The sequence below is a fragment of the Artibeus jamaicensis genome, unplaced genomic scaffold, assembly GCF_021234435.1.
Source record: "Artibeus jamaicensis isolate MK-2021 breed Jamaican fruit bat unplaced genomic scaffold, CSHL_Jam_final scaffold_584, whole genome shotgun sequence".
In the NCBI taxonomy this organism is placed as follows: Eukaryota; Metazoa; Chordata; class Mammalia; order Chiroptera; family Phyllostomidae; genus Artibeus; species Artibeus jamaicensis.
Window position 1 is genome coordinate 10,553,358 of NW_026522048.1, and position 25,056 is coordinate 10,578,413.

Here is a 25,056-nt window from a genome sequence, read left to right on the forward strand (position 1 = left end):
TGAATTACTATAGAAATATTACATAAAATAATACTACTGAAATACATTTTACTATAAGAATAAAATATTCTAGCCCTGGCTGGTGTAGCTCAGTGGATTGAGCATGGGCCTAAGAAGCAAAGGGTTGCTGGTTCGATCCCCAGTCAGGGCGCATGCCTGGGTTGCAGGCCAGGTCCCCAGTAGGGGACACAAGAGAGGCAACCACACATTGATATTTCTCTCCCACTCTTTCTCCTTCTCTTCCCTTCTCTCTAAAAATAAATAAATAAAATATTTTTTAAAAAAACAATAAAATATTCCAATGAATAAATATGCCAAAAAGTTTGTTTAGTTCTAAAACATATATATATATTTAACTTACCTGTCCTAATGCCCAGCTATCTCCAAACACCTGGGCATTTCTCACTTCTATGTTATTAGATGTGGTCATATCATTTGAAGTACATTTGTCAAAGTTTCCACATAATCCTGACAGTTTGCTCTAAAGTAAAAGAAAATTACCATGAAATAGTCTGTATTCAATTCAACATTTAAGAACTCATAGTCATTAAAATATTTTAAATATTTAAATTAGACATTTGAAGAATTTCTACAACCATTTAAAATGCTTCAAAAAGGTTGAAACATTTATTTAATTGTCCTACCTATTTAATTAAATTTAACAATTATTTTATTTTTGTTGTTTTGGGGGGTTTTTTGTTGTTTGCTGCAGAATTACAGTAATTGGGTTTTTAATTTATTTATTTAATTGTTGTTCAAGTACAGTTTAAATTTAACAATTATTTTAAATTCTTAAAAATGTTTTATCACCCCCCCCAAATTTTATTTTTCCATACTTGCCAAGGTTTTAGCTTGGAAAAGTGTAACATGAACATTACAGTACACCGATGTGTATACATATATTTTTTATTGTAAATCCCCACCTCCTGTTATGTTTAAGGTGTTATAATACTATAAATATTGAAACAGTAAAATAATTTTTTTCCAGGTCAGACTGAAAAGCCAAAACATGTAAAATAATTTTTTGAGATTTCCATAGGTTTTTTAAACATTCTTGATCAATTTAATTTTTTGACCTTGTATTTATCCTCTGAGATAATTTAATATGTATCACACCTACACGCCTACATGTTTTGCCAACAAAACATTCCGTACAGATTTTCACCAACTGCAAACCATGGAACTTCGGTTATCCAGTTAGCCCAAGTTTACTGCTATAGTAATAACTAAAGGTCGTTTGTATTCATGACACGTTTCTTAACTCTGTGATATCACATCTCTTCTGATAGCCCCATTCTTTCTTATGGATATTCATTTTAAAATATAATTTTAAAGAAAAAACTAACTTTAACATTCCTACACCATGCCATCCTGAGGCATAAGATTGTGGTGGTAGATGGATAACCCTATGCATTTGTTAAATTCTGCAGACTATAAACTGTAAGAGTAAAATTTTTACATTTAAAAATAATTTCACTATATATAAATTCAACAATATATCCAGATATGGAGGGAAAGATGGAATGCATATTGTAATAAATGAATCAAACTGTATTATAAACATATATATCACACAACCAGGCTTAAGGGGGTGGTAAGAAAGAAGCTGACCTGAGTAACTTTGGAAAATTGGATACTGTAAGGTTAACGGCAAAAAGAACTGTATATAAAACTGTTGATAAAGTGGTTCTTCACTAAGTAGAAGAGTTAGTAACTCTAAATATATAACCCATTTCTTAAACAAAAAACATCGATCATTTCATTTCCACAAAACATTGCAAGATAAATATAATTTTATAACTTGCATCTCATTTGCATTGACCTACCTGCCACTGTGGTCCAACTTTTATATGAATGGTTGTCTTTTTATCCCAAAGAATAGTGATGTCTTCCTCTGGAAGGTACACTACCATGTAGTACCCTGCCTTCCAAAGCTGGTATGTAGGTTCATTTTCCAGAAGAAAACCTGTTTGTTCCTTTAAAAATAAAAATAATGATAAAGAAAAAAAGTGAATTCCTTGTTCTCTAACCAAAATGTAAACATTAAAAGTTACTATACACAAATAAATATCTATGCACTAGTATTTTTGCTTAGTCCCATTTTTCTGAATTCTATAATAAAAGACAAAGCAAATGCATAAAATAGGAAACATATAAAATTGATTATGAGATACAAACTGCCTGATAGGCTCAACATGAACAGGTGAGCATAGGGGAAAAGGTATTTTGGTTATAGAGAAAGGCATGAACAAGAGCATGATGGAGAATAAATTAAGGGGACATGCCTACTGACTCAGAAATTCCATATTGATGATAAATAAATATGACTGAGTGCAAAAAAGGTATGACTTTATCTACAAACCTACATAATCAGAAGGTAAAATCACAAAGTGTGTGTATGTATGTATTTGTACACACATACATGCATGTGTATTATACATACATAGAAGACTAAAAGAGAGAGGGGGAAAGTGAATTTCCATCAAAGGGGGTAAGGAAGGCTTCTTGCAAGGGGTGGGGGATGAACTGCTCTGTAAGAGGCCATACATAGGAAGGTATGGAGGGCTGGGAATGAGAATGGAGAAGAAATCATTCTAAGCAAAAGGGATCACCTGAATAGAGGCTTAGAGGCAGGAAAATCCAAAATTTGGTCAGTAATAAGGACAGCACCAAAGGATGCAAGGGTGTCCAAGCTTTTGGCATCTCTGGGCCACACTGGAAGAAGAGTTGTCTTGGGCCACACATTAAATACGTGGCAACATGTTATCACATACAAAAAAAGCATGTTTTTTAAACATAAATTTATGATTTTTGTGTTGGGCTGCATTTGCAGTCATCCTGGGCTGCTGGTTGGACACTTCTGGCTGAGCATGGATTTCCCAGCAGGAGTGGCCTCAGACCCTTTGCAACCATGTCACCCATAAACTCAAGAGCTGTTATTTCACAAGCAGAGTGTGCTGAACAAAGGCTTTTGAATAGGAATATGACAGACCATATTTATACATTAAAAGAAGATCACTTATATGTTTGAAAGGATAACAGGAAGAAACTAGAAATGGAACCCACTGGGAAAATTTAGTGCCTTTAGCCTAAAGTGAGAATATACAGTGATCTTTATGAGCAGGGTCTATTTGATATAAAAGATTACAGTGAATTTAACATTGAAACTAACTCATATAATAACTTCAAAATTATATGGTTAAATCAAATGAAGTAAAACTAATATTTCCAAAACCAAAATAAAAATCATAAAGGAGATATGAAATCATTTGGTTATTGTTCTTCCCCCCAAGTAATAACAAAAGCATACTTTAGAAATACTCTATTATAGTAGACACTTATAAATATCCCATAGGACAAATTAAACAAACTTAGTCATAGCCATAGGTTTTCAGTCTCTTAGACCAAGGTCATACTTCTAAGTGCTCAGTGTATTGAGTAAAACAGCACCTACTGTATAACCTATACATTGTTAATGGGCTTTATCTAACCTCATTTCCTTCTACCCCCTAGTGCCTAGTTGGAGTTAGAAACAAGGCCCTGGATACCTGTGAGGGTCTGCACTCAACCTGAAAGTATCCTTGTGCCCAAGTGAGCAAGGCATTAAATAATACAGGAAAAACACCATAACCGAACAAGAGAAACTGTAAAAGGAAAGAAAACCTTTTCCTGTTGAGTGGGGTCCCACGTTTTTATTCTTCACTAGGCCCATAAAACACAGGCCCTGCCCTGTCCCCAAGTCACTCTCTACCATAAACCTATTTCTATTGTTTTGATTATACTTTTCGTGCCTTTCTATTATCTCACTTTATCTTTGGCATTACTATCTGCCTTCCATCCACCTGAATTTTAGCTCCTCGAAAGGTATACTTTGTCAAGTTCATGACAGTATCCTCAGCTTCTATATCAAGCCCTGACTCATAAATTTTTAATACGTTCCTGCACTGTCCTGTTCACAGGTCTCACCTTTCAGCCTTATCAGAAACAATTAAAGCATGGAGTGTGGCTTATAGCTCCATTTCAATCATGAAGTACTCGTGTGTATTCCTATTAAAGTTCCCTCAGACTGACTGACATATCATTAGAACATAAAATGAATTTTTGAATAAGGCAGCTTTTTATTAGACTTCCTTCAGTTTGGTTCTGTACATCTTTTCTATTTGCCCGCAGGATGGTTTTTATTAGACAGGACAGGGTACCTCAAGACAAACAGTCCTCTCTGATCAAAAGGAGATGCGTATTCCCTTCATTTCGGATTAGGAAGTAAGGACGGTTCTCACCAGAAGAGCGTTGTACAATGAATTGCCCAAAATAGAGAACCCCACTTTAGGTGAAGATTATAGCACTTTACACAAACTCTAGTGTTGTTATAAATGTGAAGAATTAAAACATTTAAAGTAAGTCTTAAATAAATTCATAAAGTATTTATATCTTACATTTTAATAAAATTAAAAGTGTACATTTATTAAAAAACATTTATTTTCTTCTGCTGAATAACCAATCCATTTTCCATAAAATAAATGCTATTTATTTTCACTTTAAGACTCAGTTCGAATCATTTCATCTAGAGCACATTTTCTGAGCCTTCAAAAATCAGGAGAGTAAAAGAGAGAAGAAACATTTTTTGAAATCCATTATTTTGTTTAATCCTCATATGAATTTAAGAAGTAGAATCATCCCAATTTCCTAATCAGAAAGCCGCAGGCTGCCCAAAGTCACCCAGCTAGCAGGTGATAGAATAGGGGTCCCAAACTGAGTAGTGACTGACTTCCAGGGTTATGCTCTTAACAATTACCCAAAACATCCAAGGTTGGTGTAGGTCTTCTTCCCAAGGGTTCCCATACTACCCTGTATGTATACACTCTTGCCATTATGTAACACATCACACTGTACATCCTCACTTACTGGAATGTATTCCCCACCAGAGATAACATCTTTCAGGGCAAGCACAGTGTCTTTTCACTGTTGTAGTCTCAATAACTAACAGAGATTTTGGTATACAGTAGAAATATGAATGAATGACTGAACAAATGAATGAATAGAGTGGATTCATTCTTTCAAATTGTGCAGGCTCCATGAATGCAAGGATGAACAGAATGACAGTGGTTCCAATTCTCACATAACTCATAGGCAAATGAAGAAGACAGACAACTATACTCATAATTTCCCTAGTGCAATGCATGAGAAGATCCCTGAAAGAGATAAAATGAGACCTATTATGTAAGAATAAGTTAAACGAAAAGGTTGATCCAGGTAAAAGCAATGACATTTAGGAAGAAAGAGAAGTGAGGAAAACAACACAGAGCCCTTGAAGAATGAATAAAAAGCTCCAGCTTCTGGAACATGGGCTTGAAGCAGAGAGTGATGAGAGGTAGGTAAGTCGGGTGAGGTGGCGGTGGTCAGACTGGTGAGGCCTTGCCGGGCTCTGGGAAGGCATTTGGAAAGTCCAAAGCACTAGAGTGATGGATTAGAAATTTCCATTTTAGGAAAACCACCCTGACTGCAGTGTGGCAGGCTCAATTAGAGGAGAGGGACTGAGACTGGTAGTTGGGAGTCTAGTTTGTGGGGAGCTGAAGTACTCTAGGTAATAGGTGACTATTGCTACAGCCCGAATGATAACTGTAGGAATAAAGAGAAGATTAAAGAATTAGAATATGGAGAATTGGTGTGTAAACAAAAGAGACAAGTCAGGTATGACTTACTGAAACTACATAAAATAGCAAAGAAAAAATCTAGTAACCAGTTACAGAGAAAAGTACCCCAAATTGTTTCTATTTTATTTTCAGTATCCTCAGGACAAGTTAAAATGATCCTAAAAGAAATTTTTCACTAACCTCTTTGTAAGGAGAATCATTCAGGTAAATTTCAGTATCTCCAACTGAAATCAAAACACTTTTAGAACAAACAATATCATTGTCAAAGCATTTCTTGTTCTGGGCAATGATCGATATGTCTGAATCATCTGTACTCTGAAATGTCAAAAACATTATATTAATATAATTGTGTACTGTATAGAATTTTTAGCTATTTTCATTAACAAATCTTAAAGAAGACCAGGATTCACAATGGTGTGTGTTGAAACTGAAACACAACTTACCTCTAAAATAAAGATCATTTTGTTCTGATAATATGAAGAATATCCTGAAAATATACTAAGTTAGCTTAATTTTAAACACTTATCTATATATCTTCTGTTAATATTTTCTAATAAAGCTCTTTTCAATTTTATTATTATAGCTCAAATTCATCAACCCCTTTATTTTCAATAAATACCCTGAAACACACGTAATTTAGGGAAATTTAAAAACTTTTTTTCATTTTAGGCAACATCTTTTGTTTTAAAGAGTTTTCTAGCTAGCTAAATAATTGTATGCCTACAAGTTAAAGCTGAAATAGATACCAAACTGTGGTACATGTTGGGGAATAAAATAATATGTCATTTGAGGGATTCCTGTGAACTTTGTGTATGTTATTTCATTTAACTCTCATGGTGCTTTTTGAATTAAGTACTATCTCCATTTTACAGATCAGGAAGTTAAGAAAGAGTAACTGATTTTCTAAGGCCACTTAGCTAAATAAGTACAGAGACAGAATTCTATTTTCTTTTTAGTGCCACTTGCAGAGAAATCAGAAAAGGTCTAAGCAGTTGTTAAAGAGAGAAATCAAGTGTCGGTTTTAGGTTATCCTTGTTTAAGAGAATATTATTTAGTCCCAGACACTATAAACCAACCCCCTTACCTCTCACCTCACCCTTGACTTTTGCCCCCTCCCACTCTATTCACTAAAAACATGTCTAGAATCAGTGTTTCTAATTTTGTATCTCAGCTTCATGGATGGGCTTCTGTAATTTTACAGACCCTGAAAATTCACTGTAACTTACTGTTTTTGAGTATCTATATTTTTCTAGGAAGAAAATTTATGGTTTTCTTCAAATTTTTGAAGTAGTCTTTACCTGTCCCCCAAAGTTAAAATCCTCACTGCCCTCTGCTTTTAACTTTGAGTTCTCTAAGAGTTCTCCCACTAACTTGGGGAAGGTAGGAATTTCATTACCAAAAAAGGGACATTTTTTTTCTGGACTTAATACCCAGTTTTTAAAGACATGCACATTTCTTGAATCCTTTTCATTACAAATGAAAAGGCTTATGGGTCAGTGTTTATTTTCAAAGTGAAAAAAGTATTTAAATGTTTGGAAATCATATAGGTCTTGACACAAATTCTCCACACTTAGTTTTTCATATCACCAGCAATGGGAACACTAGCTCAGTATATTTTGGGGTTTGTCTATACTCTTCCTGTCTCATTAGTAATTACCATAGCGTAGTGCCCAGAGAGCTGGTTTTCAATCAATGGTGTTGACATAGTAATTGATGTGTCCCTCTAGGACCCATTTTTTCTTCCTTCATAGTTCCTTCACTGAGAACTTTTGCTTTCTTTCTGTTAATCCATCTGCAAAGTATCACCTAAGTTTTGAAAAGGAGAATAATAAGATGATTGTGGTATTGTACTACTAAAAATATAATACCACACTTTTCTGCTTTTGTGAACATTTCTCAAACAAAAATAGTATGTAATTTAGGTTTTGGTTTTGCTCTTCCTCTTGGGAAGAGTTTGATAAAGGGATGTGAAAAGCTGGCTGAAATGTGTTCTATTGTTGTATCTATTAGTAATAATGAAAGTGCCTCAGCATCAGCTGCATTCTTTATATTAACTCCAAAGAGCCAAGAAACATTCAATATTGTGTGGGGTCTTATAATAACATGGTATGTTGACAGTAACTTGAAATAATATCAATTCCCAGGAATCACATTTCTCCAATTTCCATTTCTAATGTATTTCAAGTGATATTAGGTTTGAAGATAATGCTACTGAGTGACTAAGCCACACAGTAATTATGATTACAAGCCATAGGGGGAAAAAATCAGCATCAATGGGCCACGGGGATTCCTCAAACCCTTTCTTCTCAGGTTGTGAAAACAATGGTAGAGAATATTCTCCCAAGTGATTCTGAAACATAAACTGTCAGCATGTCTCAAGGTACTATATTATTTTACTGGTCTCAGTCTGAGCACCTGTCAGCCTTAGTCTTTTAAGAGCAACCACCTCATGCAAAGCCCCTGCTGATGCAGTAGCCACAGGCAGCCACGTTTCTGTCCACAGCAGATTGGACCCAAAGCAATGCATTTATTCATGGGCCAACAGATTTAAATGCCACCAAGAAAAAAACAACTCTATCCAATTAGATTATCACTCACATTAGAACCAGAAAACAGTGGCTTTAAAAGTTTTTTGCAGTAACATCTGAGGGTAAACAGGCATTGAGAGAATAAAGGTGGAGTAGGAGCTGAATAAGTGAAAGCAAGCTTAGGATACAAGGAAACACTGGTTGAACTGAAGCAAAGATGGAGACAAAGCACAGAAAGGGGAGACACAGCAAGCCTGAGGAAGCAGGAAGCAGAGCCTCCACACGGAGACTGTGGGAGCGGCATCAATGACATCCCAGCACCCAAGGACTCCTGCGGCCCGGGAGGCAAAACCACCCTTCAGCGGTCACCTTTGTGAGGCGTTGCTGTCCTGCTCAAGGATTTCCCTGGGGTATTATTTCCCTCGGGGTTTAACACACCACAGCACTTCCTCCCAGTTTGTTCCCTGAAATAGCAAACGCTTAACCAGAATGCTTCTGAGAAGGAAAACCACTCAGAGGCTTTCACTGCAAGGGAATTCTACTTGAAAATATGCCGACAGAAGTGATATAATGGGGTGAAATATGCCAGTACCAGGCTTCCCTCTTCCGTGAAACTCTCCTGTTAACTGACCTTCTAGTTAAAATTAGTTACATTCCCACAACAGGCCTTTCATTTGACCCAATCTTCTGGCTTCTTGTTTATTAATGACTCCTCAACTGTAAAATAATTGAGGGTAAAGCGGATATCTTTATAATTGTACCCTTAACAGCTCCTAGCATAGAGGTACAGAGTATAGACTAAAATATGTAATTATTTATTATTAAAAAGTAGAAAAGTAACACCTGTCCTTCTTAAACTATTCCAAAAAATTCAGGAAGAGGGAAGATTTTCAAACTCTTTTTATGAAACCAGTATTATCCTAATTCCAAAACCAAGGAAAGACACAACAAAGAAAGAAAACTACAGATTAATGTTTCTGATGAACACAGATGCTAAAATCTTCAACAAAGTATTGGCGATCTGGATCCACCAATACATTAAACATATCATACATCATGATCAAGTAGGATTTATCACAGGTATGCAAATCATTCATAAATCAATAAATGTAATACATCACATCAACAAAATGAAAGACAAAAATCACATGATCTTATCAAGAGATCCTGAAAAAGCATTTGACAAAATCCAACACCCATTTAAGATTTAAAACACCTCAGCAAAGTGAGAGGGAGCACACCTCAGCATACTAAAGGCCACATATGAGAAACCTACAGCCAACATCACATTCAATTAGCAAAAACTCAAAGTGTTTCCCTTGAGATCAGGAAGAGACAAAGGTGCCCACTGTCACCACTCTTATTCAACAGAGAACTGGAAGTCCTAGTCCCAAAGGTTAGACCAGAAAAACAAATAAAGGTCATCCAAATGGGAAAGGAGTAAGTAAAACTCATTATTCACAGACAACGTGATAGTGTACCTAGAAAACTCTATAGTCTCCATCAAAAAACTACTGGACCTAATAAGTAAATTCAGCAAAGTAGTGGGAAAAGTCAATATTCAGACATTGATGACATTCTTGTACACCAACAATGAAGTATCAGGAAGAGAAACTAAGAAAAAAATCCCACTTACTATAGCAAGAAGAAAAATAAAGCACCTAGGAATAAATTTAAATAAGGATGTAAAAGACCTGTACTCAGAAAACTATAGAACACTGAAGAAAGAAATTGTGGAAGATACAAATTAATGAAAGCATACACTGTGTTCATGGATTGGAAGAATTAACATCATTAAAATGTCCATACCACCTAAAGCAATCTACAGATTCAACGCAATTTTTATTAAAATACCAATGGCATGTTTCACAGATCTAGAATAAATATTCCAAAAATTTATATGGAACCAAACAAGATACTGGACGGCCTCAGCAATCCTGGGAAAGAAGAATAAAGTAGGAGGGATCACAATTCCTGATATCAAACTATACTACGCTGTATATCAAGATAGTGTAATCAAGACAGTCCAGTACTGGCATGAGAACAGACACATATCAGTGGAACAGAACATGGAGACCAGAAATAAACCTATGTCTCTATGATCAATTAATATTTGACAAAGGGGGCATGAGCATACAGTGGAGTAAAAACAGTCTCTTCAATAAATGGTGTTGGGAGAACTGGACTTGTGCAAGCAAAAAAAAAAGAAACTAGACCACCAACTCACACCATACACTAGAATAAACTCAAAATGGATAAAGGACTTAAATATAAGTCATGATACCATAAAAGTCCTAGCAGAAAACATAAGCAATAAAATTTCAAACATCCCACATAGAATCATTTTTGCCAATATAGCTCCTAGGGAAAGGGAAACAAAGGGAAAAAATAAACAAATGGACTACATTAAATTAAAAAGTGTCTGCATAGGTAAAGAAATATCATAAAAAATAAAAAGAGAACCAACTGTATGGGAGAACAATGATGCCTCAGTCAAGGGTATGATCTTCAAAATATATAAAGAACTCATATGATTCGACACCAGGAAGACAACCCAATTTAAAAATGGACAAAGGAACTGAATAGACACTTCTAAAAGAGGACATACAGAGGGCCCATAGGCATATGAGAAAATGTTCAACATCACTAGCCATCAGAGAGGTGCAAATTAAAACCACAATGAGATACCACTTCACGCCTGTCAGAATGGCCATCATAATCAACAAACAAGTGCTGGCAAGGGTTTGGAGAAAAGGGAACCCGAGTGCACTGTTGGTGGAAATGCAGACTGGTGCAGCCACTGTGGAAAACAGTATGGAATTGCCTCAAAAAATTAAAAATGGAACTGCCTCATGACCCACTGATTCCACTGCTGGAAATATATGTTGAGAATCCTGAAACACCTATTCAAAAGAACCTATGCACCCCTAGTTCATAGCAGCACTATGTACAATAGCTAAGTGTTAGAAGCAGCCCAAGCGCCCATCAGTAGAGGAGCAGATCAAAAAACAGCAGTACGTTTACACAATGGAATACTACTCAACAGAAGGAAAAAAGGAACTCCTACCTTTCACGACAACATGGATGAAATGGGAGACTATTATGCTAAGTAAAATAAACCAGTTGGTGAAAGACAAATACCATACGACCTCACTTATAACTGAAATCTAATGAACAAAATAAACTAATGAGAAAAATAGAATCAGAGACATAGAAATATGAAACAGATCAATAATTGTAGGAGGGGAGGAGGGAGTGGGGAAATGGTGGGAGGAAGGGGAAGAGACTAGTCAAAGACCAAATATGAACGATGCGTGGACATGGACAATGGAGAGGGGACTGACTGTGGGGGAGAGGACTGGGCTGGGTGGAGGAGGGCAGTGGGAGAAAGAAAAGAAATTGGGACAGCTGTGATCGGATAAATAATAAAAAGTAAAATAATAAAAAAGTAGAAAATATTTACTAGAAAACGTATGCTAAAGTGCTATTGAAATGTTTCAGGAGGTTTTAATGCATAGGACCATTATTTTGTATATTTTTGTGAAATTTCTTCCTTAAGGTTACTTTTTTATTTAGAAATTCAATTCTCATGTCAGTAATATCTAAATAAAATTTAAGCATACAGAAAATCCATGTTTAATAACATATGAAAAATTTGAAACATATAAAAAATTTTATAATACTTATGAAGCCTGGGGTTTACAAAAATATCACAAAATAGTCTAAAATTGAGAATATTGCCTTTTGACTGCTACAACCATAAACAATACATAGTCCAACACCTGATTTAATGCCTTATATTTATATTTGCCAAATTAAGTAAAAAATAAATAAAGTGGTTAACATTTAAAATACAGTAACTATATATCAAATACTATTTGTGAGTTTTGCCTACATTTATCTCAGCTAATCATAAGAACTAGCCCTGGAAATAGGTCCAAGTTTTATGCTCATTTTATTTATTTATTTTTTTAAAGAACCTATTATTTATTTATTTATCTTTAGAGGGGAAGGGAAGGGAAGGAGAGAGGGAGAGAAACATTAGTGTGTGGTTGCCTCTCATGCGTCACCTACTGGGACCTGGCCTGCAACCCAGGCATGTGCCCTGACTGGGAATGGAGCCACGATCCTTTGGTTCGAAGGCTCGCGCTCAATCCACTGAACTACACCAGCCAGGGCCTCATTTTACAAATGAGAAAACAGAAGCACAGAAAATTTCAAAACTGGGTCACCACTTATAAATAATAAGACTTTAGAATGAATCAAGGAAATTAGATTAAATTGCTTAACTTTTATAGATTGTATTAATGACCTATGAATTTGATATACCATGGCCAGGCATACTTGTTTTTTACATTGTCTTTGCATAATTGCAAAAGAAGTGTAATTGTGACATACCTTAACCAAAAATACCTGGCAATCACCAATATAGTCATATTCCAGACCATCAAAAGAATGATAATGCCGATCCCCATATATTGTGCACACTGCTGGACATGGATAGTACGTGCAGTTGAACATTCCTCGTCGACAAACACTGTCACAAAATAACACCAGTTACTGTTGTAAGAAACATAGCTCTAATTAGTTTTCCAAGTGACATAAACAGTGGGAGGTTTATATTCGAGAGCATTGGCAATTTGTTCTGATAATATTACACTAACAAATAGGCATATATTCGCCACTTTATTAATTTAAATGATCAGACACCACAGCCAAGCCTAGAAATTGTGCCTGCACCACACTAAAAACAGATGATGAAAAGAATAATTGAACATAGTGTTGCTGGTAGACAAAAGACCACAATGCCATCTTCGATACTTGAGCTTATTTAAATGCATTAGGTGTGATTCTGTTGAGTTTAGAATTTTTACCCATATTTTAAGAAAATTATATTTCAATTTTATGGTATCCTTCTGGCTTATTTCCAAACAGAAAACCTTCCTTAAATGTAACTTTCTCTATGGAGTATTTATCATTTTCTTATAAACTTGAGATATTTTCTCTTATTAAATTTTCAAATTTTCATATTTCACACTTTTCTTCTGGATTAAACAAATATACATAAAAATAATGGCAGAATGGCCCTATAGATAGTAGCTCTCTATCAATGCCTGAACACCTTTAAATCTTATTCACTCAGGCTTGATTTGTTTTGCTTTTTTTTTTGCTGAAGTCAGTCACATTAAGTAAATACAAGGTGACTGAAACTAAGACACTTTTGTGAAATAAATGAATCGCGTTACCAGGTATAACATGGAGTAGCAATCACTTCTCCCGAGAGGTACTCCCAGTCTTTCCAGATACAAGGACAGCTTTCCGGAATATAACACTTTCCTTTGTGCTCTGCCAGTCTTCCAAAAAAAGAGTGAATGCAATTAAAGTACTAATTTCAGGTTTTTTAAAAAATTAGTAATCTCAACATATTCAGAACCATCTATATTCATTACACCTGTCATTGGTATGTTCTCTCTGGCCAGCTGAAGGGTTAAGTCCAATCTTTATCCTCCACTTTTTTCCATATAGTACTTTGCATACCACAGTAGTAAGTAAACTCCAGACAAAAAATTGGATGTGATAATTTTAACCTTTTCTTATCACTTACTACAATAAAAGGGAGACAGAAGCCTAAATTTCTGCATAAAGTGACCTGTCCTGAAAAAAAGCCCAAAACACTTAGAGAGGTAGTGAGGGCCCCTTTTGTCAATATTTACTGCTTAAGAGAAAAGAATCTGTGGGTATAACAATTTTTTGATAAAATGGTGAATTGTGAGATGTGTAACATTTTCTGTTATGAGACAGAGAAAGAAATCAAAAGCTCTCTCCTGTGACTGTTTAAGGTTAAAATCATGAGAATTTAGTTCAGGTGTGTTTTAAACTTAAAAAAACTTCTATCAAGGACTTCCACCAAGATGGAGGCGTAGGTGGAAGCACTGCACCTTCTCACACAACCAAGTTTAAAAACAACAAAGTTTTAGCAACAAAAACGCAGCCAAACCACAGAAAATTGAACTATACGGAAGTCTGACAACAACGAACACTTCGGCCAGGCCAGTAAGAGGAACAGAGCCAGCAGCAGAATGGGGTCGGGCAGGAAAGATCCACCAGACCAACCTGGGTGCGACCCAGGTGCGCCAGCAGCCGTGGGTGGATCCCAGGTGTGGAGTGGCAAACGGACCCACTGACGGTGCAAGGCAGTGGACTCACTGAGGGCTGACCACGGTCACACATTCGAATGCAGATAAACCGGTAAGGGAGAGAGTGGAGTGGTGGGACACAAAAAGCGGCGGAGGGGACTGCCATTGTCCCTCTCTGACCCTGCCCCCACATACAGCATCACAAACCAGCGACCTGGGTGGCCCTGCCTGGTGAACACCTAAGGATCCACTCCTCATATGTAACAGGCACGAACAGATCAAAACATGGCTCAAGAACAACTCAGAGCCCCAGAGCCAATAACTCTAAGTGACCAAGAAATAGCCAAACTTTCAGATGCACAGTTCAAAACACTGGTGATCAGGATGCTCACAAAACTGGTTGATTTTAGTCACAAATTAGAGGAACATATGAAGGCTAAACTAATTGAAATGAAGGGAAATGCACAGGAAACCAATAGTAATGGAAAGGAAACTGGGACTCAAATCAAAGGAGTGGAACAGAAAGAGGGAAAAAATGGCCAAACAGAAAAGGATGAAGAAGCAAGAATTCAAAAAAATGAGGAGAGGCTTAGGAACCTCCAGGATGTCTTTAAACGCTCCAACATCCGAATTATAGGGGTACCAGAAGGGGGAAAGAAACAGCCACCAGTGGAAAACTTACTTGAACAAATAATAAAGGAGAATTTCCCCAATCTGGCAAAGGAAATAGACTTCCAGGAAATCCAGGAAGCTCAGAGAGTCACAAAGAAGTTGGACCCAAGAAGAAACACACCAAGGCACATCATAATTACATTAGCCAAGATTAAAATGAAGAAGAGAATCCTAGAAGCAGTAAGAGATAAGGGGACAGTCACCTACAAAGGAGTTCCCATCAGACTGTCAGTGGATTTCTCAAAAGAGAACTTACAGGCAAGAAGGGGCTGGAAAGAGGTATTCCAAGTCATGAAAACCAATGACCTACAACCAAGATTGCTCTACCCAACAAAGTTTTCATTTAGAATGGAAGGACAGATAAAGTGCTTCTCAGATAAGACCAAATTCAAGGAGTTCATCATCACCAAGCCCTTATTATATGAAATGTTAAAGGGACTTACCTAAGAAAAAGAAGATAAAAAAGATGAACAGTGAAAGGACAGCAAACTCACAGTTAGTAACAACCACACCTAAAACAAAAGCAAACTAAGAGGACAGCTAGATCAGGAGCAGAACCATAGAAATGAAGATCACGTGTAGGGTTAGCAACAGGGGAGTGGGAGGAGGAGAAGGGGGGAGAAGGTACAGAAAATAAGTAGCAGAGACGGTAGGTAGAAAATAGATAGGAGGCAGGGCAAGAATAGTATGGGAAATATAGAATCAAAAGAACTTGAGACACATGGACATAAACTAAAGGGGGAAAATGGTGGGGGAGGGGGTGTGCAGGGTGGAGGGGAATGAAGGGGGACAGTAGTAGAAAAACTGTAATGGCATAATCAATAATATATATTTAAAAAATAAATAAAGAGGCAAAAAAACACCTATCAAGTATTTCACATTTTTATAACTAACATATCAAGTTTTGGTTTTTTGTTATCTTTATTTTAAATACATTTTACTGATTATGCTATTACAGTTGCCCCATTTTTTCTCCCCTTTATCCCCTTCTACCCTGCACCCCCTCTTCCCCCAGCATCACCCCACCTTCAGTTTATGTCCATGGGTCATACATATAAGTTCTTGGCTTCTCTATTTCTTATACTATTTTTAATTCCCTCTATTTTGTACCTACCAATTATGCTTCTTATTCCCTATACCTCCTCCATCCCCCTCCCCACCAATAACCTTCCATATGATCTCAATTTCTGTGATTCTGTTCCTATTCTAGTTGTTTCTTAGCTTGGTTTTGTTTTTATTTTTTTAGGCTCAGTTGTTAATTGTGAGTTTGTTGTTATTTCACCGTTCACATTTTTTATCTTCTTTTTCTTACATAAGTCCCTTTAACATTTCATATAATAAAGGCTTGATGATGATCGACTCCTTTAACTTGACCTTATCTGGGAAGCACTTTATCTGCCCTTCTATTCTAAATGAGAGCTTTCCTGGATAGAGTCATCTTGGATATAGATTCTTGCCTTTCAGGATTTGGAATATTTCTTTCCAGCCCCTTCTTGATTGCAAGGTTTCTTTTGAGAAATCAGCTGATAGTCTAATAGGAACTCCTTTGTAGGTAATGACTCCTTTTCTCTTGCTGCTTTTAAGATTCCCTCCTTATCTTTAATATTGAGTGACTTGATTATGATGTACCTTGGTGTGGTCCTCTTTGGGTCCAATTTCTTTGGGACTCTGAGCTTCCTGGACTTCCTGGAAGTCTATTTCCTTTGCCAGATTCGGGAAGTTCTCCTTCATTTTTTTTTAAATAAATTTTCAGTTTCTTGCTCTTCCTCTTCTCCTTCTGGCACCTCTATGATTCATATGTTGGAATGTTTAAAGTTGTCCCAGAGGTTCCTAAGCCTTTCCTTGTTTTTTTGAACTCTTGCTTCTTCATTCTGTTCCAGTGGAATGTTTATTTCTTCTTTCTGTTTCAAATCATTGATTTCAGTCCTCATTTTCTTCCCTTCACTGTTGGTTCCCTGTATATTTTTCTTCATTTCACTTTGCATAGCCTTCACTTTTTCCTCTGTTTTGTGTCTGTACTCAATTTCTATGAACACCCTGATTACCATTGTTTTGAACTCTGCATTTGATAGGTTGGCTATCTCCTTAGCACCTAGTTCTTTTCCTGGAGTTTTGATCTGTTCTTTCATTTGGAACATATTTCTTTGCCTTACTGTACCTCTTACATTGTAAGGGGAAGAGCCTTAAGTATTCTCCAGGGTGGGGCAACCTTCTTTGCTGCACTGTGGTGCTGTAATTGGGGGAGGGGTCAGAGAGGGAGCAATGCTACTTGCTTGGCTCTCACCCCACTTTCAGTCACTTCTCCCACTACCCACAAGTGAATTGTGCCCTTTTAGATCCTGATTCACAGGTGGGTGGGTTTTTATACATTCCAGGGCCCTGTGGGTCCCCCCCCCACAAACTCTCCTGTGAGACTCAGACTTTCTCCCACTGCTGCAACCCCCACAGGTTTTACAGCCAGAGTCTTATCTAAAATGTTATTGCCTTTTTGAAATAGTACCCACAAAAAATATCTTACTATCTCTATGAATATAAAAATTAAACAAAATAATCTCAAGGAGTAATTAATTTTGGTATGTTATCATAATATTTTGTTACAGAGTAAATAAATATATGATTTATTTACTTTGTAACATAAAAACATAATATATTTCTGTATTACATTATAATACAGTAAGTAAATACCCTAGTATAAATATATACCTGTATTTTATACTATCATTAATTTCATAAATAACAAAATTTCTACAAAATTAATTTCATAAATAATAAAACATTAATAATAAATTTAATAATTTAAATGTGTAATAACAATAAAATTTTAAATATATTTAGGTAAAATAATAGTAAAAGAATTCAACATAAGTAGGTATTAAAATGTATAAAATATATAGTTTTTTTCTAAATTTGTTTTAAAATGTTATAATTCAATGCTATAAAAATTAACGTAGAAGCAGGGAATCCTAAATCCTTGCCTTTTCTCTCAAATAGAAATATTCTTTTAGAGCTCTGCTATCCTTCTCATAGCTCATCTAACACAGTACTGTGATTTTTTTATTCCATGTATATGCTGTCACTTGACTTTAAGCTCCACCTGGGAAGACAATGAAATCATGTTACCGGCTGTGTCCCAATCTCTAGTGGTACATAGAAGACACCTGATTGTTGAGTAAAGGTAAATAAATGAATCTATCCACACAAATGCTGCATTATCTCATTTAGGTTTCCCTCAGACAATAATGCCCTAGAGTCCATAATTTCTACCTCAACCCTCCAATCATCAAAAGCCACTTTTCTTGGCTATTACATCTCTCTTCTGCATAGAAAACCTTTCTCCTCCCCTGTTCTGCTTGAAAGGCCTCTTCTCGTTGCTTAATATTCAATTTAGTGCAATCATTTCAGTGCAATCCCTTACATCCCACACTTTTTATACACAGTGATGTGTGCAAATGTTTACTGGAGGATTCAGAATAGTGATTGGCAAGTATGTCAGTAAAAACCTAACAAAGATCAAAAAAGCAAAAAGAAAAACTAATATTTTTCCATGTGTATTATGGTCTATCCACTATTTTAACCACTTTAAATACATCACTAACTCATCTAATCCTAATGACAACCTCATAAAGTAGATTCCATTGTGATACAGATCCTTTTGTACCCATCATCCCTGTAGTGTAACATCATGTTCCACAATTAGGTGCTTCGTAAACATTGGCTGTCCAATTGTTCAGATGAGGGATGTCTCACCTAAATAAAACCACAATCCCTATATGTACAGCAAAAGCAGTAGCTTCAAGTGGTTATGCTGATGACTGATGAGTTTTTTTTACACTAACCAAAACTGCAAGAAAGAAGAAAGCTAAAAATCACTTGTAAGTTATCTGCTTTAAGCAGACTTGGGCAAACTTACCATATGCTGGTGTGTTACATCCACGAAGTAGATATTATTACACCCATTTTAAAAAGGGGAAGTTGAGACCCCAGTGGTTAAGTAACTTGTTCCAACATATTTCAGTTAATAAAAGGAAGGACCAGTATTTGAACCCAATTCTGTATGACTCTTTCCACTATATTACTCTGTATTTCTTTAACCTACAGTGACTTCTCAAGTGAGATATATAGTCCTTTTATAGTCAGTGAATCCTTGGCGCTATCAGGAGCCTCATGAAAACAAGCTACAGGCTCATTTCTCTAAATAAGCTCACCAAAGTCACATGGAGGACAATCCAAACGCTATTACCATAACCAGCTTTACAATAGAAAGTTCTGAATAACAAAGTTATTTCCAAATTAATCAGAGTCCCCCTAGCCAATTCCAAGTGTATTTATTTAATACATTTCTTTAAGTTTTTATAATGAGATTTGATCAGTAAGTAAATAAATCATTGTGGAACTGAAAGTCAGAAGCGAGCAAATAGGTATTTTTTTAATAATAGCATCAATCATATAAGCATATGAAACAAAATTAGGATGTACATTTATTTATCTATTCAGCTATGCATCTATAATAGTCATAATCAAATCAAGTAAATAATCATGTAGGTTTCAATCATTTTGTCATTATAAAGGTTTTACTTTCCTTGTCCTTTTTACTAAAATGTCTCCCTTGCTCATCTGTTCTACAGCCTGGTTTCTACCTGCCTTTATTTTCCCATGCATGGGCTTGTTCTTTTAACCTCTGCCTGTGTCTTTCTAGAGAGATTGATACAGTCTCAAGTTACCTGACTCTTCTGTCTATTCTAAATGGGGACCATTAGACAAATGTGACTCTCCTGGGAAACAGACCACAAAACCTCTCTCTTCCTTGCTCACGGTTTATATGAACTAAGCCCCGGAACCCCTTTGTGTGAACATGCTCATGGACGAAGAATGGGTGACCTACTTGCCTTAGAAGCCCTCCCTCTGGGCACTGGCTCTGTTCATTATCAGAAGAGAAGGGGCCAGTGAGGCCACATTACAAGTACACCTACATAAAAGCTAATAGCCCCCAGGTTCTGTATTCACTTTCATGGGTACTATGCATCCCTGCTGCTAAAGGAAATTTATGAAGTTAAGAGTAGATTATGCTGCCATAAGATAGTGACTAATATTTACTGAGTGAACACACACACATGCATACACCGCATCTCACAATGCCTAACTGAGATCTTAAAGGGACTTGCAGGCAATCACAGCTCACATCAGCAAAGCTGGGATTGGAACTCTGGTGTGTGAGCCAGAGCCCCCACTATCACCCCCTGTCCTATACAGCCTTAGATATACACCAGTAGATAAAGTGACACCCATTAGATAAAGTTGTTGGTATCACCATTATAACTTAATATCAACAATAACAGCACAACAGAATATACAAAAAGTATGCACTGAAATATAGTGAACGAAGAGTGGTTCACTATCACTTTCCCAAAATTGTACTTGAATCTGGGAATAACTGTTGAATCCATCCTAAAATGAGTTCCCCCATCAATCCATTGTATTAGTGTATTACTTCAATGATATTGTATTACTTTAATAATACTACCTGAATAATATTGCATACTCTATTACTTTAATAATATTGCACACATAACATATGTGACATTCATATTATATTAACATGTAACACATGTAACCTTGCAGTTAACACGTAGTGTGTTACATTAATATAATGATTACAACAGTCTTCTAGTTACCAATCAGTCAACCAGAACAAAAATGTTAGCTAGTTTTGTAAATTATGTTTTGTTTAGTTTTCTTTTCTTTTTTAAAAGATTTTATTTATTTACTTATGGGGGAGGGAGAAAGAGAGGGAAATGAAACATCAATGTTCAAGAGAAACATCAGTCAGTTGCCTATTGCATGCTCCAGACTGGGAACCTGGCCCACAACCCGGGCATGTGCCCTGACCAGGAATCAAACCCAAAACCTTCGGTTCACAGGCCAGCGCTCAATCCACTGAGCCACACCAGCCAGGAAAAGTTCTGTAAATAATGTTTTTAAGTGCTGTGTTTTCTATTAAATCCTGAATGTTTTGTATTATCAAGAAAAAGAGGCTTACCCTGGAGCACAAACGCAACCACTTATGCAGGGTGAGGATGGGGCACAAGTGAAGTTCATGGCCAGGTTTGCACATGTAATCTCACAATTTACACCACCAGCTGGTAATTCAGGATCAGGAAACCTGCAGTCAAAATATACTTTTCCCTCGGGGCAGGCATGAACTTCAGGAACAAGACACAGACAAAACACACGTAAATTTGTATTTAAGCCATAGATAATCATACTGAAGGGCATTTGTATCAAAATACAAGTCACCATGGAATATTTTATCAGTTATTATTACATGATTCTCTTACTCTGTGATGTTTGGCTGATGAGCTTACAAACATTCCCTAGCCAGGTTCTCTTTGTAAATACCTCAATTTCCAAAACCTATTTCGAGTTTGAAACCTTAGCTTCCTTCCAATAACACAATAACTAAACAACTACTATATAATTTCCTGAGGTCAAGGAACAGGGTAGTTTGATTAACCTAAATATAAATCCCCAAATTTGTGAAGGATAACAATTAGTATGTTTAAACTTTACAAATCTGTTTGTTCACAAGGAACACATGAAAATGTCAGACCTTGCTTCACCTCTAAGTCGTTATTGACATCAGCCCTCGCTGTACCGTGAAAGCAGTCAAGTGGACATACTTATAGGTAGGGTAAGAACTACAGATTTCTCCAGATTGCTTTTGGGCTCAGTGGGATTAAATAAGTGCCTTATGTAGGGGGAAAAGGATCATATCTTACGGACTCCTTATAAGCAATCTGGCCACCGGGATTTCCCTTTCTTTAACTCTGAGGCACCTTGAAGCAAACGGGGCATGGCGAGGATGGCCCGGAAGCTACTGAGTATGTGGGTGGTCCGTGAACATACCTTAAAAGAAGCCCTAGAGAGCCTGAATCCTTATAAAGTAAATCCAGGTATATAATTCAATGTTGATTTATAATAATATATACATGACTGTGTATATAAACAGCAAAGCAATAGCTCACATTTAGTGTTAACAGCCTACACTCTCTCTGTCCATTAAAGTCCATGAAAGTAGTGATATTAATTTGCCTAGAATTTTCTCTAAAATGACTATAAGTTTAAAGGTTTTTGTGTAGTGAAAATAAATAATATAGCATCTCCTAATGCGTAGCATCTCCAGGAATGACATACAAGCGTAAATGACATTATATGGAAAGATGGTAGTAGATGTTGTTTTAGACGCCATTTGTTCAAGTGATGGCTGCTAGTCCTAGAGTCTTGCTACTCATAATGCAGCCCAGGCACCAGTGGCAATGGCATCACCTTGACCTTTGACAGAAATGTAGAATCTCAGGCGTCACTCCCGACCTGCTGAATCAGAATCAGCATTTTAACAAGATCCCCAGATAATTGTGAGCACATTAATATCTAAGAAGTGCTGGTCTACAGTAGCATCACAACTTCTGTTTCATGAGTGCATTACAACAGGTGCCAAGATACATATTCCTGAAGCATCTGTGGCACCTGCTAGGCAGAATCAAGGCAGTATCCCTGGATTGATGACCTCTGCCTCTAAGCAGCCTTATATGCTCAACCCAGACTGTCCTACAAATATTAGAATTTCCAAAGTAAAAGAAGGTAGCAAGCACTGAAGCACCATGTTCAGAAACATTCTCAAGCCTACATTCATGCACATAGGCAAGGATGGCTGTGATACATTAAACACTTTGCCAGAAAAGCAGGGGCAGTGCTAGAGCCACTCTCTCAAGAATAATACATATCTAGATCTTACCAGTAGAGGGCGGTGCAGGCTCATCACATTTCACAGTCCCATTTGAACATTGGCTAGTAAAAGTAAACAAATATTATAAATCCAAATTTTTTCTGTATTTCAAAAACAATAAAATGTGTAAAAATTGATTGAATACATACACAAATGTTATTTTTCATAGTTTTGTCACAAATAAGTTACTACTGCCTTAGGTCCTATTTGAAGAGAGCTATGTCAGTTCAGCATATTTTCATCAAACACTTACGTATATAAGGTATTCAGATAGGCACAGGGAACACAAAGACCAAGATTCACAGTCTTTGCTCAAGTAGGAGGGCTGTAATACTCGGTGGAAAGGTAGTACAAAGCCACACAGGGGTAGAGCTGTAACCAGGTGCAGTGCAGGAAGTGACAGGACATGCAGATGGCAAAGAGGCAAAGGCCAGCTGCTATTCAGACACTAAAGCTTTGTCTCTGGGGTGAGCCATTGACCTGAACCTGAGAACTGATATGGTTGGTTTGAGTTCCAGAAAAATCATTCTGGCAGCAGCTCTGAAGATACAATGAAGTCACATCTTCCTTGAAACTTAAGTTCTAAAGTCCAGGCATGAGATAAAAAGCAAATACAGGCAAAATTAACCCCAAAGCTTCTTTAAGAAGCTCTCATGAGAGGTAACAACACTGTGGTTCTCATACATAAACATAAACAACATAAAGAGCTTTTCTTCCGGCTTTGGTACAGATCGTGTGTTTTATGGTTGAGTCCAGATAAAGAAGATGCCCTGGCTGGTGTAGCTCAGTGGATTGAGCTCGGGCTTGTGAACCAAAGGATCGTGGTTCAATTCCCAGTCAGGGTACATGCCTGGGTTGCAGGCCAGTTCCCAGCAGGGGCCACATGAGGGGCAACCATACATTGATATTTCTCTCCCTCTCTCCTTCCCTTCCCCTCTAAAGATAAATGAATAACTTATTTTTTTAAAAAAAGAAGCTAATGTATAAGGACCACGTCACATAAAAAAATATGCTTATCTGTTGTCTGACCCCAGGATGGCACTTGGAGGTGTGCCGTGCTCACACTATGAACGGCGGAGAGGAGCTGAGACAGACAGATCTCAGAGGACAGCGGCAGCTTTTCCATGCTGCACTCATTCTCAGACAGTCCTTAGAGAAATGGCAAATGAGGTTGCTACACTAATGGGATGTTTTTTCTCATTGAAGAGGAACAATTCCTTCATTTTTCTTTTTTTGGCCAATTTACTCAAATAAATTCAATTATGTTAAATTTTCAACACCTAGACAAGATGGAAGGGAATATGACTAAAGGCAAGAAGACCAGGTAGAGGTAGGAAGTGACATGGTTATGGCAGTGGCAATGGAAAGGAAGCAAATTTCAACTATTTGCAAAAAGAAAAATCCCCAGTCGTTGGGGGTTTATTGTCTAGGGGTGTTGAATAGGAGGAAAGAGTCAAAAAATAACTCCCAGATTTCTGGCTTGGGAAAATGTGGCCAGTAGTACAAACTACTAGAGAAAGATCTAAAAGCTGGCTGCCTTTGTATCTTGATTGAGAGGTGGAAGGAAAGGAGAGAGAGATAACAATAAGGGTAAATTGAGTATAAATTGCATATTGTCGTGAATATGCATCAAGATGCTAAGCAAAGTGGGCAACAGAAAAATCACCACGGAACCACGTTTCCTGAGCTTGAATTTGGCCTCTGTTACCAGCCTGCTTGACTGCCTGTGCCTTATTCTGTTGCCAGTAAACTGAGAATTTAACAATAGCACTTATCTTTGAGATTTACAGCTATGAGTGTTTCGATAACCAATATAAAAGACTCAGAACAGTGCCAGACTAGAGAAGGTACATAGTAATGGCAAGATATCATTATTACTACCCTTATTTTTACTATTATCTACTGTCTATTATCATCTGTTGGCACCAATAGTGGAATTAAAAGAGGAACGTCGGGAGTTGAGGGTAGATCAGTGTGGACTGCTGCATGGACGTCCACCTGGTCAGGAGAGAAATGTGTCTGCATTTTTAACAGATGCGATGCAACCCGAATGAGTGTTATCCCAGTAATGTGTTCTCTCCCCAGGATCCGTGCTCCTAGGGAGACAGTACTCTGATTCCAGCGTGCACGGTGGTTAAATCCACTTTGGAATTGCTTTTTTTGAAGCCAGTGGATAAGCCGCAAAACTAAAACCCCTTAGTAACTTCCATTATTTGAACATTCACCTCACTCCTCAATTCCCTCTAGAAAACCAAACTGTTCAAAGGGCTTCCATTTTGCTG

At 36.9% G+C, this 25,056-nt stretch overlaps 1 protein-coding gene across 1 annotated transcript in view; it reads right to left on the minus strand.

Moving 5' to 3' along the window:
• OTOGL (otogelin like) overlaps positions 1 to 25,056 on the minus strand; it is a 119,733-nt gene that overhangs the window by 55,819 nt on the left and 38,858 nt on the right. The window contains exons 19-25 of the mRNA XM_053658802.1: positions 22,784 to 22,836; positions 21,029 to 21,191; positions 13,429 to 13,536; positions 12,581 to 12,719; positions 5,835 to 5,969; positions 1,827 to 1,976; positions 362 to 481 (exon numbers count right to left, since the gene is read on the minus strand). Of these exons, the coding sequence (XP_053514777.1) occupies positions 362 to 481; positions 1,827 to 1,976; positions 5,835 to 5,969; positions 12,581 to 12,719; positions 13,429 to 13,536; positions 21,029 to 21,191; positions 22,784 to 22,836 (868 nt within the window). The remainder of the gene's footprint in view (positions 1 to 361; positions 482 to 1,826; positions 1,977 to 5,834; positions 5,970 to 12,580; positions 12,720 to 13,428; positions 13,537 to 21,028; positions 21,192 to 22,783; positions 22,837 to 25,056) is intronic.